Source organism: Aulonocara sp. 'chitande type north' Nkhata Bay, linkage group LG7 (genome assembly GCF_057382095.1).
Source record: "Aulonocara sp. 'chitande type north' Nkhata Bay isolate Kocher_YH1m ecotype deep benthic linkage group LG7, A_spYH_male_GT1.1, whole genome shotgun sequence".
Taxonomy (NCBI): Eukaryota; Metazoa; Chordata; class Actinopteri; order Cichliformes; family Cichlidae; genus Aulonocara; species Aulonocara sp. 'chitande type north' Nkhata Bay.
Window position 1 is genome coordinate 40,791,205 of NC_141350.1, and position 17,987 is coordinate 40,809,191.

Consider the following 17,987-nt stretch of genomic DNA (forward strand, 5'->3'; position numbering starts at 1 on the left):
AAACATAGGTGACCAGTGTTTGCAGGTTCCAAACTGTGGAATTACTTTGATGTCAAAAAACAGTTTTTGTACCAGGCCTAAATGTTTTTATTTCTTCTGTAAGGGGTTAACACAAAGCACTGGGTAAGTGGCAGTATGAGGTATTCTTGCCACTTTCTATTTCCTTGATTTCATGTTATCTGAGTAGTTTGAGGGATAGCGCTATGTAATCTCTACTACGTAGGTGGATCACTTCTTACTATGAACCTACTGACCAATCAATTATCTGGAAAACAAGGTCACAATTCCTGGAAGACCACACGGATCTCTCTGCACAGTAGAGTTTTTAATGTCTCTTTGTTCCCCTGATAACCATCATTATTAAATATAGATTCTTACACACAACCTTACTCCAATATTTATTTATTCTGTAGGCAGAAAACAATTTTACAGATATTTTGTTGTCCTATATGCATTAATATATGATCATAAAGCAAGATACCTATATTCAAGTTGCTGTAGATTAACCCAACATTTGAAGTCTATATTTAATCATTGCTCTCACACCATTAAACACTACTGAGGCTACATCTGAAAGAGCACCAACTAAAACTCTCCTTCAAACAGGCTAAACTTTATTAACATAGTAGCCGTTTTAGCAAACATGGTGCTTAAAGTGCACCCTTTTAACGCTATATTATACAGTTGCTCTCCTGCCAATAAACTTAGCAACTGACTTAGCAAGTTGATAACCAGCTTTGTGTGACCACTTATCCTAATTGCCAATGTTAGGGTAAGTGAAGCCAAATAGCAGAAGACATCCTGTGTATACTGAAATCAAATTGTAGTACAGGGCTCTGGATGTTGCCACTTGTTTATAATTGCCAAACTGATTAGCAATTTGCTGGTTATTGTAAACCTTCTAGAAATCAACATCAAACTAATTTGCTTATTACTGGCTGTTTGAACTCTGACACTTCTGCATTCACCTCAGTTCAAAGGAAAAGAAAATGGCACTCTATTATTTACTGGCTGTATATCGTGTTTCATCATTATTTATTTGTTTGTTTGTCCTGTTTCAGTTCACTCCCTATTTAAGTCATTATCAAAATGGATTATTAACCTGAGTCACATTGATTATTAGCTGTTTTCCGATGTGTTAATACTGTCACCACCACACATTTAGCCAGTGAAACATGTTCATCCAGTGTGTTTCTTGCTCTGAATTGTGTGGTTTAATAGATTTGTTTATGCAGTGTCCTCTTGAATGATCTGGCCAAATTTCTTTCATCAAACAGTTTTCAAAGTGCTTGATTACCCGCCAAGGGAGATGTGGGAGTTTGAAATGAGGACATGTTGACAGTGGCTCCGAATGGAATTCAATCAGCTTTGCCAATCAAAAATAAATGAGCTCATATTAGAGATATCCGTCATTCTTAGACAGCTCTGGAAAATCTCGCCCAGTGTTTTGTCTCAAAACCACTTACATTCACTTTTTCATTATTCACTCATATGTTCATTCATTCACCTTTCTTCTTGTTGCACTTTTGCTGAACCATATGTGTCTTTGTTGTGTTATGAATATGTGTAAACCTCAGACTCTATGCTGTGTGTGTGTGTGTGTGTGTGTGTGTGTGTGTGTGTGTGTGTGTGTGTGTGTGTGTGTGTGTGTGTGTGTGTCCCCTCACAAATTAAATATTTGTGTGTACTATTTTTTTCAAAATAGTCGCCACAAGGTCAAGTTCCCTAAACATGCCAGTCACTTAGCATCATCCTCATTTTACGTCCAACGTCCTTAGCTTGAAAAAAAAAGAAAAAGAAAAAAAAACAGAAAGTAGATCAGGTTGGCAAGTGGGAAAGCATTAAAGGACCTCTCATCTGGATGAAATAAGCGGATGGAGCAATCAAGTCCACTGAATGCATCATCAGGCAGGGACTGTCCCAGCACGGTCACACGAATGACAGCATAAATCATTAACTCTCCTTTTCTCTGACTTGCTTTCTTTATTCGTCCTTTCATCTGCATGACTGAACTTAAAATGACCTTCCTCTCTCCTTTACTCTATGCCTGCATCTGTCCCTTCTTTATGAAAGATGAATGGACAGTAAAAACTGATGAGAAGGGGGGGGTAGAAAACGTGATAAATATTTGGCACAATTGCTTCACACAATCCTCCAAAATGACTTGACCGTGTAGAAATGTTCGCCAATCAGAAGTCTAGAAGCCTGGGAGGGAAAGAGTAAACAAAGATGGCGCATAGAAACAGAAATGAGTCCTACGTGTGGACAGACAGTGAGGTGGAATCATTCTTCAATATCAATATCTTTTCCACAATTCTGAGGAAAAAAAGTCAGAATTCTGACTTTTTTCTCAGAATTCTTTTTTCTCAGAATTCTGAGATTAAAGTCAGAATTATGAGAAAAAAAATCAGAATTCTGAGATTAAAATCAGAATTATGAGAAAAAAATCAGAATTCTGAGATTAAAATCAGAATTATGAGAAAAAAAATCTGAATTCTGAGATTAAAATCAGAATTATGAGAAAAAAAATCAGAATTCTGACTTTAATCTCAGAATCTAAGATTAAAGTAAGTTTTTTCTCAGAATTCTGGAAAAGAAGAAAAAAAAGACATGCCCTTTTTTTCCCAGTGGCCCTAATCCTCTTCCATACCCAACACACAGAAAAAGTTGCCTTTCAAAAATACCTGTGTTTGTGTGGACGTAGCCTGAATCTAACTAATGCCTATCATTGTAGACTCTCTACTTTACAATATAAAGGGGCTTGAGGCAAATGTTAATGTGAGACTATATAATTAAATTGAATTGAATTAATGAAATAAGGGAAGCAAGCCTGAACATAACACACCCAAAATAAAAGATTATCAAAATAAAGCAGGAAGTAGCAAACACTGAGACATGGAATAAGACATGCAAACTCGACAGAACTAAATAAAGGCCATGGAGAGAGAACACAGAGGGACTAGACAGACACAGGGATTTGACTGGTGAAACAGGGATCTCAAAAGATGACAGCTAAATATTATATAATCTAATGAGGAACAGAAGCAAAAGTAAACTCAGAAGCACTGGGAAACAATATGACAAAGGATTAAACAGAACTTAAACACAAATCAACTCACAAAACTCAAAATACTGATTGTTGGTTCCTCTTGGTGAGCAGTTGGCAAATGTTTGCAGACAAGTCAGCATCTTCCATGAAAATTATGGGCTGCTGTGGTTATTTACCAATGGCCATTTGGCAGTTTGATGCACTACCCTCTTTGCCAGTCGTCACTGGGTGAAATTGGTTGCACTCTCCAATGGTCACTCACCACAACTGGTGTCTATTGTCTTGGGATGAGGAAAAATTCCCTAAATCTAGTAATTGTCTAGGTTTAAACAAGCTCTCAACTTCTTGACCAATACTTTCGCTACCTCGGGCATCACATGCTGGTTTTTTGTCAAATGCCACCCGTGTGTCTTCGTTACACAAGTCTGTTTTTCAGTGTAGCGTTTTAGAGACCGCTAAAGTCAGGTAGCTGAAGGTGTGGCACAGTTTTCTCAACCAGATCCATCCCATCTAGAGCTTTGCGTTTTGCACATAGTTTTGCTTTTTTCCACTTGCAGATTAATTTCTTTTCATTTACTTGTTTACTACACTTAAACCACTACTTATTTAATGTAAGGGGAAGATTATTGTTTGGGTTAAAACATGCTTTTTCAAAACAGAAACCCTTCAAGTTGAAAAATGACGAGCTGGGATTGACAGATCTATTTTACTAATGCCATAATCCATTGACTCATGCACGGCTGCCGAAGGACAAGTTGTGCGTAACTGAAACACGCAAGCAGCTTTGACAAAGCAGCATTATTTGACATCGCAGGAATGAGAACAGGCTGTTTTGACATAGAAACTATTATACAATGTCTACACAGGCGATGTAGTGACAGCAATGCATTTGTACTGCACCAGCTTTAGTGCTGTGTCTATGTATATACAGGATGCCTTCAGGGACAATGCTGAATGTAGTTCACTTAATAAAAAGTATAAATGGGAGCAACCAGTGCATACTTTCTGGTGAAGGCACAGTGTTACACGGAAGTAGCTGTGTAAAGATTGAGAAAAAAAGAAGTTAATGAGAAAATCAAATATGACCTTATTTCACACCTGCAAACTCGCACTTACTGTGTAAAGTGGTAGTGCATGTTGAATTGTCAGCTTTGTTTTGGCGTGTAGTCTCTGCAATTCTATAAGTGTTTGTGATGACATAAAGAATTATCCACCAGTCTTGTCAGTCACCTTAAATGAAATGCGGTTTCCAGGTGGTAAAAAGTTTAGTTCGTCACAGATCTATCTCCCATCAAATTGTGTTATTGAAGACTCGTGTTCCCTCACTTGTTCCAGCGAAATGTTAGGAATCAAATTAACTTTGATTTGTCTAATTATATCTGCTCCTTGTGGGTATTTGATGTCTGTATTTAGTCTTTTGTTTCTAATAAAATTGCAAATAGTTCTCAGCAGGGGAAGAGTAATTGTTACTGCCATGCTGTGTATACCACCATCTGCTAAAACGTCCCTGAGGCCAATAGATAGAGTGCCAAAAGTTTTTTGATGTGTGAGGATGCTATTATTCCTCCTCTAATTCCAAGTGAAGCCTTTTCCCTTCCAGGAGAAACAGAATCACACAACTTGGCAGCCTCTACCTATTCTAACTTTTTATCACCTTACCCTCAGCATTCCCAAATAGAGTATCTGCTGGATGAAAGATGAATTCATGACAAACTTTGACATGAAAACCTCTTCCAAGGCTGGAAGCAAAATAGTGTAAGCAAACAGAATTTATGAAGCACCTGCCCTCACAATAGGAGCGATTTTGCCGCATAGAGATAATGATGCGATCAGTGTGCTTCTCGGGGTTATGTATACATTATCTTGTGAAATGCACTGTACAGAAAATGTTAGTTATACTATATGCACATGACAAACCAATACTTTATGTGAAGATGCTTCACTATGCGGGTAGCTCCTATGGGCTGTTGCCTGGGAACAAGCAGTCTGCAAGCACAAAAATAATCACTTTGTACTTATAATCAATAGCACTAATAAAAAGTGCTTGACTAATTTAGATAGTATTGTTTGTAATTGTTCCATAAATAACCTCTTGCTCATTTACATTGTGTTCAGGTTTTCCATTAAACATCAAAGATACACAATGCAAACATACTCTTATGTTTGGTATATTATTAAACCAAATAAGAAACTGTACTGAAGCTCCAAATGTCATGGCAGATTGTTGAGAGTCCAAAAATTCAGTGTGTGTTTAGACATCATTTATACTGAGAGTGAACTTCTAGACTGAATAATAAGTGTCAAAAATAATGAAATGTGCACCCCTGAACCCATTAGGGAGCTGAAAGCAGTTGTTGATTTAAGCACAAAAATTGGTCCACGCATTTAGGATCACATTAGCAGTGTGTACCTTCCCCTGTCAGATGACTTGTTATATAATGGTGGATAAATTGTATCTAACTTCAGATACTCATTCGTCCAAAAGTGCTCTTTTTTTTTTTTTTTTGAGCATTCACAATGGAAATTTTAAACTGTTTAAAAAATTGCACTGAATTACATTACAGTACATTACATTGTGTGGTCCACAAACCCATACTAACTGCGGTAGTTGTGAATTAAGAAATAAGGCCCTGGCCACACAGGCCTAGAAAGCAGTTGGCATCGCCCTGGCAAATACCAGTTGCTAGGGAATAATGACTCTTCCCAGATCACTTGCGACTGATGCTAAAGGCTAAAATTGTGATGTTTTGGAAGTCTGAGTAAAAGTTGTTTGGAGAACGAGGGTTATAACTGTGCTTCCATATGAAATTTATTAAGCTGTATTCATTGGCAAGACTTTCATAAAAGCACGAACTGAATCGTATACATCATAAATCTGAACTTAGATACTGGAGTGTTTTTTTATTTCACCCATAATGCTGGGTTAACATATTTTCATTCTCATAACTGTCGTCCACAAGAAAGAAGAAGAACAAAAAGATTCAGCACCCTCGGGATGCATTTTGACCTCAGCCTGGAGGATTTAGATGGTGATTTGATTGGTGTGTGAGGCTGTCTAACCCAGCTGGTGAGTCTGTGATGGGGCCAGGACCTCTGTGGATGTCCCTCCTTTGTTTTCTGCTGTCAGGGCTGCGAACCATATGTTGCAGGACAGCAGCTCAAACTGCTCCAATTAGACCTCCCACCAGGCTGTTGCAATGGCAAGGCAAGCAGACGATGCTGGTAGTGTGGCTTGAGCGTGTGTTTGAATGTGTGTGTGGAATGATGGCAGAGGCATCAGCAGCTGCGTAGATGTAGGTTTGGTTAACAGGAGGAGAGGTCAGCAGTGGGGCCTCACCTTTATGACTCAAATTCACTCATAACCTGCCTCCAAAAAACTATCCATTTGGTTAAAAAGCATAATGGTGTTAACAGTAAAAAAAAAAAAATATATATATATATATATATATATATATATATATATAATATGCATTACAATATATTTTACGTGCTAATGTTGGGAATGCCGTTGATTTTTGCCTGTAATAAATAATTCAGAGAGGATTATTGTGTACAGAAAATGGCCTTTTTCCTGCACTGTGATGAATTTCCTCAAGAGCAAACTTTGCATCTAGTGCATTAAGATTTTTCATCTGTAAAGCAACAAACTACTTTTTTTAAGCATCTAAAGAGGAAACTCTTCCTGAATGTCTCTAATCAGCTCCCCAAAGAAAGTCAGAGTCGATGAATTCTCTTTTCTTCTGTGGTGCTGGGTGCACAGTTCAGCTCACGTCCAGATTTTAATGTTTTGTTTAGCTGTTAAAATTGCCTTCTCTAACACATTGAAGCTGCCAGGCTGGTGTTGTGAGGCTCAGGGAAAAAAGTTAATTAAAAAGCTCTTAATTTCTTCACGTCACACTCTGCCAGTCTCCCCCTTGCTGCTATCTTGCATCCCGCTCTAGCGTCATCAGCTTGCCTAGCTTGTCTCCAAGGCATTGCTTAGCTGATGCCGGTATCACTGCTGAACTACATATCCGTCTGCTTGTAAGACAACAGGCAAAGCTATCAGAATCATAAATTGTTGCTCTTAGCAACTTTTTCAGAGGCGTGATAATCCCTTGGGAAGATCTAAGCGTGTTAGGTCAGCCCACAAGGTAAAAAATGAGTGTTGGCGCTTCAGCAGATTGTGGAGCTATGTAATTGTCTTCAGAAAAATGAACATTATCAGACAAATCCGTATCTGAGTAATTGCCTTTGCTAATTCCTTTCCCCCATCTCCCGGTGCATTGTTCTCAGCGGGACCCTAAATCTGGGTCTGCTAAGGCCAATTCCTAATGTGTATGATGCTGCTGAATAGTGGAAATTAAGCACCACATTTAACAGGCCAGTTCACCCCTGCTGTGTAGATGGATGGTTCTGGCATCCATTAGGAGTCGTGAGAGGTGGAATCTCGGTGAGATCAAATAAGCGGAGGTCTGGAAGTGCTGTTTTTGCTTTGACAGGCAGCAGATTGCTTGTATTAATTATCACTCAGCCAGCAATCTGCTTCTACAAACTGATTACCCTGACTAAAACAAAAGCATCATTAGGCAGGTGAATTTTTCATGACATTCAATTTTTTTTTCTGTGTGTGTGTGTTTGTGTGTTGGGAATACATGCACACATTCTGTGTACTGTTTATGTTTCTGTATGAGGAATGGTTGGCATATTGGGCATGTTACCCTATTTTTGTTGTGTCTTTTCCAATGATCGTTACACTTTATTTTACCCGTCCTCCTATTGTTTTGTTGGCAGCAGAGAGGAGGGGAAGTGTATACTTTACAAGCTCCAAGAGAACAGAAAACATGAAAGAATCATTGAAAATATCAAACTCTAGTCTCTCTCGGCTACATTGTGCTATTACATTCATAGAGCATTATTTGAAACTGCAATTTAAAGGTTTTTTTTTCTTTAAACCTGCTCTTTACATTACAGCGTGCCTTATCTGTGCCCTGGTTTTCAAACCACATTTCCAGACTGATGTATGTTAACAATAACATGTTACTGAAGTAAAATACTGAAAAGAAAATGGAAAAAACCCACCAAACAATGCTGCGGAACAATTCAGTGCCGGGAAATACAAACAGGATCAAATTCCACAGACAATAAACAAACGATAAAGTTAGGGTTAGACGGGGCTTTCGGGGCTCACCGATCGTATTGGAGGTCATTAAGGGATTACAGTGTTCTGTGCTAAATGTGATGTCACTGTGTGATTACAGTGATGGATGTCAGCTTGAGGAGCAGCAGATATTTGGAAGAACGTTCTGACCTCTGCTAGAGAGATATTTTTTTCTTCTGGTGTGGCCCAAACAAGGGAAAGCGTAGCATTTTGCCTGGGTGGACTGAATTTTGGCTGTGAGCCAATACCATTACAGACAGTGTGGAAGTCCTGAGCATGAAGTGCATCCTCGCAAAACCTTTTTAGTGATTAAGTCAGTAACCTCAGAGAGGATTGTACTTCCTAGGAGCACAATATTAGAAATTTAATGATGGGAAATAAAACATACTGACAGAACACGAGGCAAAACATGGAAATGACGGAAGCGTTGAGGGGGGGAGGGGCATATACAGATATGCTACTTTGTTAGGTACACTTTGTAGAAGCAGCTTGGGCCCCTTTTCTTCATGGCACAGATTCAACAAGATTGAAACATTTCTCAGAGATTTTGGTGTATATTGACATGATATCATCACAAAGTTGCTGCAGATTTGTCAGCTGCACATCCATCATGCAAATCTCTCCTTCACATCTCTAACATGCTCTATTGGATTGAGATCTGGTAGCTGTGGAGGGCATTTTGCTCCAGCAAAGTCATTTTCATTTTCAACAAAACAGCTTTGTGACATGGTGCTTTATCACCCACAAGGAAATGGATACACTGTGGTCATAAAGGGATGAACATGGTCAGCAACAGTACTCAGGCAGGCTGTAGCATTTAATAACGCTCAACTGCTTCTATTGGCCCAAAGTGTGCCACGCTTTTACTTTGTCTACACCAAATTCTGATCCTACCATCTGAATGTGACAGCAATAATTACAACAGTTTTTAAAAAATTTTTAAAGCCTGTGAGAAATGTAACCTCAGTTTCCAGTTCTTAGCTAACAGGAGTGGCACCCAGTGGTCTTCCTCTGCTGTAGCCCATCTGCTGCAAGGTTCAGCATGTCATGCATTCAGAGATGCTCTTTGTCCTTCTTTGGTTGTAATGAGTTGTTATTTGAGTTGCCTTTCAGCTCAAAGCAACCTGGCCATTGTCCTGTCACCTCTGGCATCAACGAGGCATTTTCATCTGGAGAGCTGCAATGCACTGGATATTTTCTCTTTTTTGTGAACCTTACAATGGCTCTGTGGAAAAATCCCAGTAGATCAGCACTTTCTGAACTATTCAGACCAGCCTGTCTGGCACCAATAACCATGCCACAGTCAAAGTCACTTAAATTGCCTTTCTTCCCTAAATCACCTTGTTCACTTTGAACTTCAGCAAGTCATCTCGACTGTGTCTGCATGTCGACATGCATCGAGCTGTTGTGTGTGTGCTTATTAGATAGTTGTGTTGATGTTAACAACTAGTTACAGGTAGCTAACACATGAGTTAGTTCTTTTCCAAAAATAAGTTGTTTCAGGGTATTTACCCAACTTCCAGATGTAACTAATCAGTTTGAACTCTAAAGACTGACCTGACACTTAATAAAATGGATAAGTTAAGGGGAAACATTGTCAACTGTATTTAAAGATAACATTTATTGTGATACAGAAATTAATGAATCTCTAAGATTATTCTTTTCATAGTGACAGAAGAGCACTGAGATTTAAAGCACACTTGTTGGAGGCTGATTGGCTCGCTGAAGGCGGGCAAGAGGATGATTGGGCTAGAGTAATGATGTCGGTATTGACTTTGACAGTGTGGGAAAGTGGAAGTGGTGTAAAGAACAGACTAGCAGTCGAACAACCAGGAAAGCAGGCAAGTGAGTGATTACACGTTTTCATTACTAAACTTATGCATAAGCTTCACCGTGTTTAAATTAGCAAAAGATGGGAAGAGGATCGTATCAAAGTAAACCCAGCTAGAATAGCACTGAGTATTTTATGCTAACCCTAAAACTGCATACTGTTTTGTGGCAAACACGTCTCCTATGTGCATTCATATAGTCCAGTTACAAATAGTTGTATTTATGCTATGAGTGACAATGATTGAGTTATTACAAGCTATTTTTGGTCATTAAAAGAGTAAAATTAGCTTAATTACTAAATCTTGAGTGAGGGATTTGTGACTAGTTGCAAAGACAGCAGGAAGTACTGATTATAGATATTCATGCTATTGACATAGGCTGACTTTAGGGCATCCACTAAGGAGCTGTGATGTTTTTTATGGATCTTCTTGACCAAGATCAAAGCAACAGAGTCCTGTGATCCTCATCTTTGTGGACTGGAGAACTGACAGTCAGGAGAGGGTTGAAAGGTCTACCAAATGAAGCTATCAATTTCTATTCTCAGCTCCATGCCATGAAAGCATTTGGACTGATAAAAAAGCTGCTTAATGGGTCAGTGGTGAATCTGGAAGAACAAAGATTGAATCCCTAAGAATGTAACAGTCTGAAGAGCCATACTGAATACTCTCTCTCTCTCTCTCTCTCTCTCTCTCTCTCTGTGTCTCAGTCTCTGCTTTTCTAAAATAATTTGGTGCATTCACACAATCCTTGCCTCCCTGACTTTGTCCTCAGTCATTATGTCTATTATGTCTGCTTCACGTGGACCTTAAATGCGATGACATGGTACATACTGTGCTCTGAGTCCCTGTTCTCCCTTTCTCCCTCACTCTCTCTCCCTTTCTTTCCTTCCTATTGTTCACCTGCAACATGTGCTTCTGTAGATTAGAGTTGGCATTTGCCTCCTGACCACCCCAGGTGAATACTGTAAGCACGAGTGCGTGTCCCAGGCCGTGGCCGACCTATGGTTTACTGAATGCAGACTTGCGCACATAGCCACCAAGGAACTCTGAGCTAGCTTGGTTTGACACGGTACCTCTTCATATTTTTGGAAATCTAAATCTCTAAGCCCCAGGTTCTGTCTTGCTTCACAGAGTCAGACAAGGGGTTTGGGAGGATTTTTCTTTTTATGTTTTAGCTGAAGATGGAGGGAAGGTGCTTTAATAGCCTGCAGCCTCTTTAGGTGTCTTTCCGCACTAAGATTTTGATTGGCGGCCCAGGGACTCAGGCAGTATTACCATAGTTATCTCACTATACCACACACCTGCAACACTCAGAGCTTCCTGAGCTGTCTGTCATGCCTCTCAATTTGCACCACAAGTTGGACAAAAAAAAAAGAAAAGGGTCAATTAAGGGTGCAGACCCATAGCAGAAAGGTCACATTGGCGACCATCGCTGTGGATCTCTCCAAAGCAATTTACCAAAAAGTCTTTCATGCCACCTTCTCTGTCACTGAATGCTAATGCTAATTGAACATGTGTGACCAATCAAAACAGTCTGTTGGCCATGGAGGAAGAAGCAGATTATCCATTTACACATGATCAGTGTCTGCAGCTGAAGACCTAGAACAACTTCTTTATAGCAATCTGCAAGCTGTGACATTACACATTAATTGATTATCTCGTCATAAAATCAAATGCAAAGCAGCAGTAAATCCTTCCACAAATGTACTTGAAAAACAAATGGGAGTGGTCTATTATTATTTTAGTCAACTGTTACAAAAATTAACTAATAGTTTGAGCACGATAAAGCGAGTTCTTACATATAGAAAAATGTGGTTTGTATATTATTTAAATAATGGCTATAACCATGCACGAAATACAGGGACTATAGTCATAATAGTAGCAATTTTACAGAGCATTACTTGTGTTGTGTATAGTGACCTTTGACCTTTAGAGTGCATTTCTAAAGAGGTTTGCTTTTTCTTCTTTATGTTTCACTAAACGAGGCTTTTAACAGTGCGCTTACTTTCATTTTTTGTGTAATCTCCTTTCTGTCTCTTTCAGACTCTCACGGCATGGATCTGTTTGCAGTCGCAGTCCATGAGTTTGGTCATGCCATCGGTCTGGTCCACACCTCTGCAATGGAGTCCATCATGAGACCGTACTACCAGGGCCCTGTTGGAGACCCTCTAAAATATGATCTACCCTATGAAGACAAAGTCAGAGTTTGGCAGCTTTATGGTATGTAAAAGGCGCCTGTGTGTGTGTGTGTGTGTGTGTGTGTGTGTGTGTGTGTGTGTGTGTGTGTGTGTGTGTGTGTGTGTGTGTGTGTGTGTGTGTGTGTGTCAGGGAGATGAGCCAGAAAAGTAAATTACTTTGATTCCTAACAAATTTCCATTTATTGAATCTGCCTCAGGTGTTACTGAAAAGCACAAATCCATAAACATTGAAGCAAACTGGCTGTGTAACTATGAAAAGGATCATAACAGCAAGTAAAGACAGGCATAATGATGCCAATAATGAACTAAAACACACAATTAGAAACATCAGGGTGGCAGGGTGGATAGAAATATAATTAGTGTTGGACAATAAATGATACCAACCTCTCCCGCAGGGGAATTGTAGAAAAGGGGAGAGACCAAAAAGGGGTACTGCAAATTTATAGGGTTGCACCAAAGAAGAAGAAAAGGATGAGGAGGGGCTCTCACTGACAATGAAGATAACTACAGGCTTGGGGATCCTGGAGTTTAGAACACATTTTGTGTAATTATAACAATATGTAATTTGTGACCCGGTTACACACAAGAGACAACATTTCAACAGGCATAAAATGGCATTTTTGCACCAACAAGGTGATTAGAATTAGCTGAGAACTTGACATGTGTCAGCACAGTGTGCAGCGTGTCCTTAACAACGCATTGCACATATAAAAAAGTAGAAGTAGCAGGCCTAAAAAACTATCTATAGCAAATGAATTGCACTGTCATGTCCTGAAAATAAGGAAAAAGGCAGCAAAGACCTGACACAGGACCTGCATCTGCACCTGTTGTTGGTGCATAATTGCACATTTCAGTAGGTCACTGCACCTATTTCCCATTTCCTGGCATAACATAAAGAAATGAGGGGTGACTCAAGGCCTGAAACAATATATGACCTAAATCAGAACTGCTTAATTTATTTTTCCTATTACAGTCAGCTGTTTCGTGTATTTCCATAATTATATTGAACAATTTTATGCTCCTGGCTAAGCCTCTTTACTGGAAATATAGTTTTGTTTTTTCCCATCATTAATATGAAATATGTGCTGCAGTAAATACTCACAAAATTATCTGCTTACCTGATGAATCATCATTAGTAACAAGCAGTGTCAAACATGATCAATGCTGTGAAGTCTCCGACCCTTCATAGAATCCTTCTCTGCTGGCCGTGAGTCATGATCCTTGGCTGTAATTATGTTTGTCTCGCAGTAAACTAGTGGCTGTGACAGCTCAGGAGACTGAAGATACAGCAGCCTCATCTCATGCAGGGGGCACCAATTTATGAGCTCTGCAGAGCAAGGTTATTGATTTAATGAAAACATGGATGGAGTTAATTGGACCTCATTATGCCATGTGACTTCATCAAACCTTTCCCTGATCCAGGAAGTGACAGTGAGACAAGAAAGAAAGAAAATGATGACTTTTAGAAAAACACAATCAAGTGCGGGGATAAATAATGGTGGCGTGTGATTTGAATTGCTGAATCCTGCTGAAGGGGAATATTGTGATACGTGGAAATGATCAAACTACCTCATTTTGAGATGACTTTGGATCCAAAAAAATGTTGGTGATCACAACCCCCGTGGTTATTCCTAACCAACCAATGACCAGTCCTACAAATATCTTTCTGTCCGCACTGATAGCACTGTAACCTCACATATTTATTTTAGCCATACATACTTTTGACTCCTCCATTGTTGAATGATTTGGCAACTTTTTTCTGTCATTAAAATCAAAGCTAACCCGTTTTGTTCAGACTGTGTTCTACCTATGAGTACCTGGAACAAGAAGAAAAAATCCATTGTGATCCACATTCTGTACTGCAGTAAGAGCTGCAACCATCAAGCTGATGGCATAGAGTTCAGTAGTGCAAACTGAACTCAAGGGCTCTATTCTTTTTCTACATCTTACAATTTTAAACTGTCCTCTAGAATAGTATGAGACCACATAGGTTGCCCTCAGGGCAGTTTTAATTCACTTTGAGTGATGAATCTTCTTTTGTTTCTATCTAGTTATCTAATTGTCTATCCCTGCACACACTTGCACAGGAAGTGCTTGGAAACCCATGCCACGAAGTTCCCGGTGCACAATTTTTTTGCTGATGTTAATGCCAAATTATTGGCATTAATAGGGTGACCAACCGTCCTCTTTTTTTGCACTTGCTGACTTGTAAAAGCCTATATGACATTTTTTATTTCACCATTCATTAACTGCACAGAGAAGGCATAGTTTAAATACGTTAAAGTTTTCTTTAAGTAAACAGTTTTATTAAAGTTCTTCATGACTGGTGCAAGTGTCCTCTTTTTTGGAAATCAAAATATGGTCACCATGGCATTAAGCCATTATGATCCTGTGGCAATGGGACTGAAAATGTGTCATATGAAATGTAAGACACAAATGGAGAACAAAAGAAACTAAATAAATTATCAAAAATAGTATAAGGGATTTATTGTTATTACATATGTTTGTCTTGTTTTCCCAGGTGTTAGAGACTCAGTGTCCCACACAAATCAACCAGGCAGTTCGTCTCAGACAGCCGAGCCTCCTGTCCTGCTAGATCTTCCTGAAAACAGGTCCACGGTCATGTAAGTAGAAGTATAAAAGGTATCTGTTATCTTTTAAATGCAACAGAAATAGATCTGGCACTCTAATAATAATGCAGTCCATAAAAATCACTTAATTCCTTAGTAGTTGTTTTAAGGTCTCTTTTACCTAAATTAGCTGCATTGTTTGGAAGAAGGAAAGCCAATTTCAGTATTCATTTCATCTTAATTTCATAAATTTAGTAAAGCAGGCATGATGGCCAGAGGGTCTGTGTCAATAAAACTCAAAGCACAGTTCATCTCAGGACACAACTTATTGAAATGCTTTTTGATTGAAGTGAAAACAAGCCTCAGCAGAAGCAAATAAACCATCTTCTCAATGTGCATTCTGTCTATTTATATACAGTAGTTGTGGAAAAATGGTGTTATTAAAGTCATGACAATAAATGAATTTACATCCACAGGCCTCATGCAGGTGGTATTCATTTGTTTTATTTCACTGGATTGAATCACATTACAAAGAGATTTCAGTTTTGGGGATGATTCCTTGTACATAATTGCATTGTGATTGTTTTATAATTGTATCAGGTTTTTGTTACTTCCACTGAGACGTAGTGTAATGAATCTATGCAGGCTTACATTCATTGTAAAAAAGAATTTTCTTGCGGGGAGGGGGAGACTTGATAGAACTTGTAAGGTACCAAAAAGCAAATTAGCCAAGAGTGAGCATGGGACCTTGCCCATCAAATTAAGCAATTCTCAGAAGACAGTTGGGCAGCTATCAACCTGTAGTTTCTTTAGGTTATCAAGCTTAATTAGACTGCATTTTGTCCATTTATACATTTTGAGAGTACATACACTCTCTCGCACACATCACACACACAACCTAACCACTCAACCCCAGCCTGGGGTAGCCCCCAAAAACAAAGCAAACCTGAAGAAACTTTAGTCTGAAGGTCTAAAGAGTTTAGTTAGTTTCAGATGGGTGGAGGTACAAATACAACTACACACAGTGAGGTAATGCTAAAACACCACAGATGAACATTTAGCAGCGTTTGCTCGCCAGTTTCAGACGTCCACTAGCTTCATTAATTGTTTCCTGCTGCCTTGGTCAGGTCATGATGTGTGGAAAAAGCTAGATTGGGCCTGACAAGGGCACCAATACTGACCACTGCACTGTGGTGTAGCGCTAATAGAGTTCTGAATAGAGACCTTTGTTGGTAATATAAGGCCTGGCAGGCTCTCACTCTCAGCCCTGTGGTGCTAATGGCTTCATCATTGGCATGCAGGCCACGTCAGTGATTTAAATCACTTAAAAACCTTGGGGATAAACACACCGAGGGATTTCACCATGTCAGCCTGATAGCTACCTCACTTCTTTTAGCATGGTTTCAGTGATTCACGCACAGGCACCTGAGAGGATATCAGGAACAGCTTGTGCAAAATTTCTCAGAAGGGGTCGACGCATGTCAGTAAAAAGCTACGCAATATAATCGGTCAAATAATTTTTTCACTTTTCACAACTGAGGAAATTTTTGCAAATGAGAGGTGAGTCATTAGAACCGAGATACAACATTTTCTGTGGTGGCTAGAGGTCTAAAGCTTTATAAATGTCCAGTTTAGAATCCAGCAGATCCTTGTTATCGCTCATTTTACACTGTTTTTCCCTTCTTACTTTCTTCCCATCTCTCTCAGGCTGGCACGAGATACCCCAGACAGATGCACCAGTCACTTTGATGCAGTGGCCCAGATACGAGGAGAGGCCTTCTTTTTCAAAGGTACAACAGCACAAACAGTGAAAGAGATATGCAAAGCTGCAGAGCTATGAGGGGAGGGAAAATAACCCAAAACAAAAAAGAAAAGAAACGAGAAATTAGCCAAAAGAGCAGCAGTGGAGAAAGAGTCAAATGAAAGAAGTGAGAAAGGGAAAGAGAATGAGAGCGAGGTGGTAGTTGTAGATACCCGACTGAGCCAGTTGAGCCCTGCTGAGAGACTTCAGTATAAAAATTACATCACCCTTTCATGCTTGCCCTCTGGAGGAATGACCCCTAGCCTCCCACTGACAACGGAAACAAGAAACAGACTTGCATACCTTCTGCAGTAGCAGTGTTAGTAAAGTCTACTGAATTTTAACGATGTTTTTATAGAACTTTTTAATATAATTTGTTTTTGTTGTCACACTTTAAAATCAAGGACATGGAACGTTTGTAGATAATTAATAGAATATTTAGATTTATCTGTAGCTCTTAGCAGCCTTTAATAATTGTATTATGTCTTCCTGCCACAAATATCAAACCTTTCAAACTAGGGCTGCTCCTTGTCACTTGTAGGTCATTGCTTGTTGTGTTTCTTGTACACTTTACATGATTAAGTCTGGAAGGACATTTAGAGCAGAAGTAATAGTGTTGTTCCTCTTATTTTGAACCTGTTCTTCATAGGGAAATACTTCTGGCGACTAACAAGAGAGAAGCACCTGGTGTCTCTGCGTCCTGCTCAGATCCATCGCTTCTGGCGGGGCCTCCCAACCAATCTGGATAGTGTGGACGCAGTGTACGAGAGGCCTGGGGACCACAAAATTGTATTTTTTAAAGGTACAGTATCAAAAACATTGGAAGAGAGCAGGTGGGATTTTTAAGGAAATTGTGTATTTTGTAAGTCTATGTGAGTAGGAGAGGAGTTAGGCAATGACATTTAAAGTATTGAAAAGAAGGACATAAACAAGCTACAACTTTTGAGCTACCACTGTGGTTAAGACTACACAAAAAAACTACACAAAAAAACATATGTGTGCATTTTTTGTTTTTTTTAAATTTAATTATTTCCTTTCATTATTTTCTTTTCAAATGTATCCTCTCAGATGTCTTTTCTTTATAAAACATCATATTGGTAAGTAGGTTTTAACTCGTTATGTTTAACTTTCTTTAGGTTTAAAATACTGGGTATTTAAAGACAATATTGTGGAGGAAGGTTACCCTCGTCCCATCAGTGACTTTGGCCTACCGTTGGAGGGTGTGGACGCTGCCTTTGTTTGGCTACACAACGACAAAACCTACTTCTTTAAGGACAACCGCTATTGGCGATACGATGACCACCTGAGACGAATGGACCTGGGCTACCCTAAGGACAGCAACCTCTGGAAAGGGCTGCCATCACAACTTGATGATGCCATGAGGTGGTCTGATGGTAAGT

General features: G+C 39.3%; 1 protein-coding gene across 1 annotated transcript in view; it reads left to right on the top strand.

Moving 5' to 3' along the window:
- LOC147325737 (matrix metalloproteinase-17-like) overlaps positions 1-17,987 on the top strand; it is a 97,298-nt gene that overhangs the window by 67,458 nt on the left and 11,853 nt on the right. The window contains exons 5-9 of the mRNA XM_086300396.1: positions 12,062-12,238; positions 14,738-14,840; positions 16,494-16,576; positions 17,237-17,389; positions 17,724-17,981. Of these exons, the coding sequence (XP_086156522.1) occupies positions 12,062-12,238; positions 14,738-14,840; positions 16,494-16,576; positions 17,237-17,389; positions 17,724-17,981 (774 nt within the window). The remainder of the gene's footprint in view (positions 1-12,061; positions 12,239-14,737; positions 14,841-16,493; positions 16,577-17,236; positions 17,390-17,723; positions 17,982-17,987) is intronic.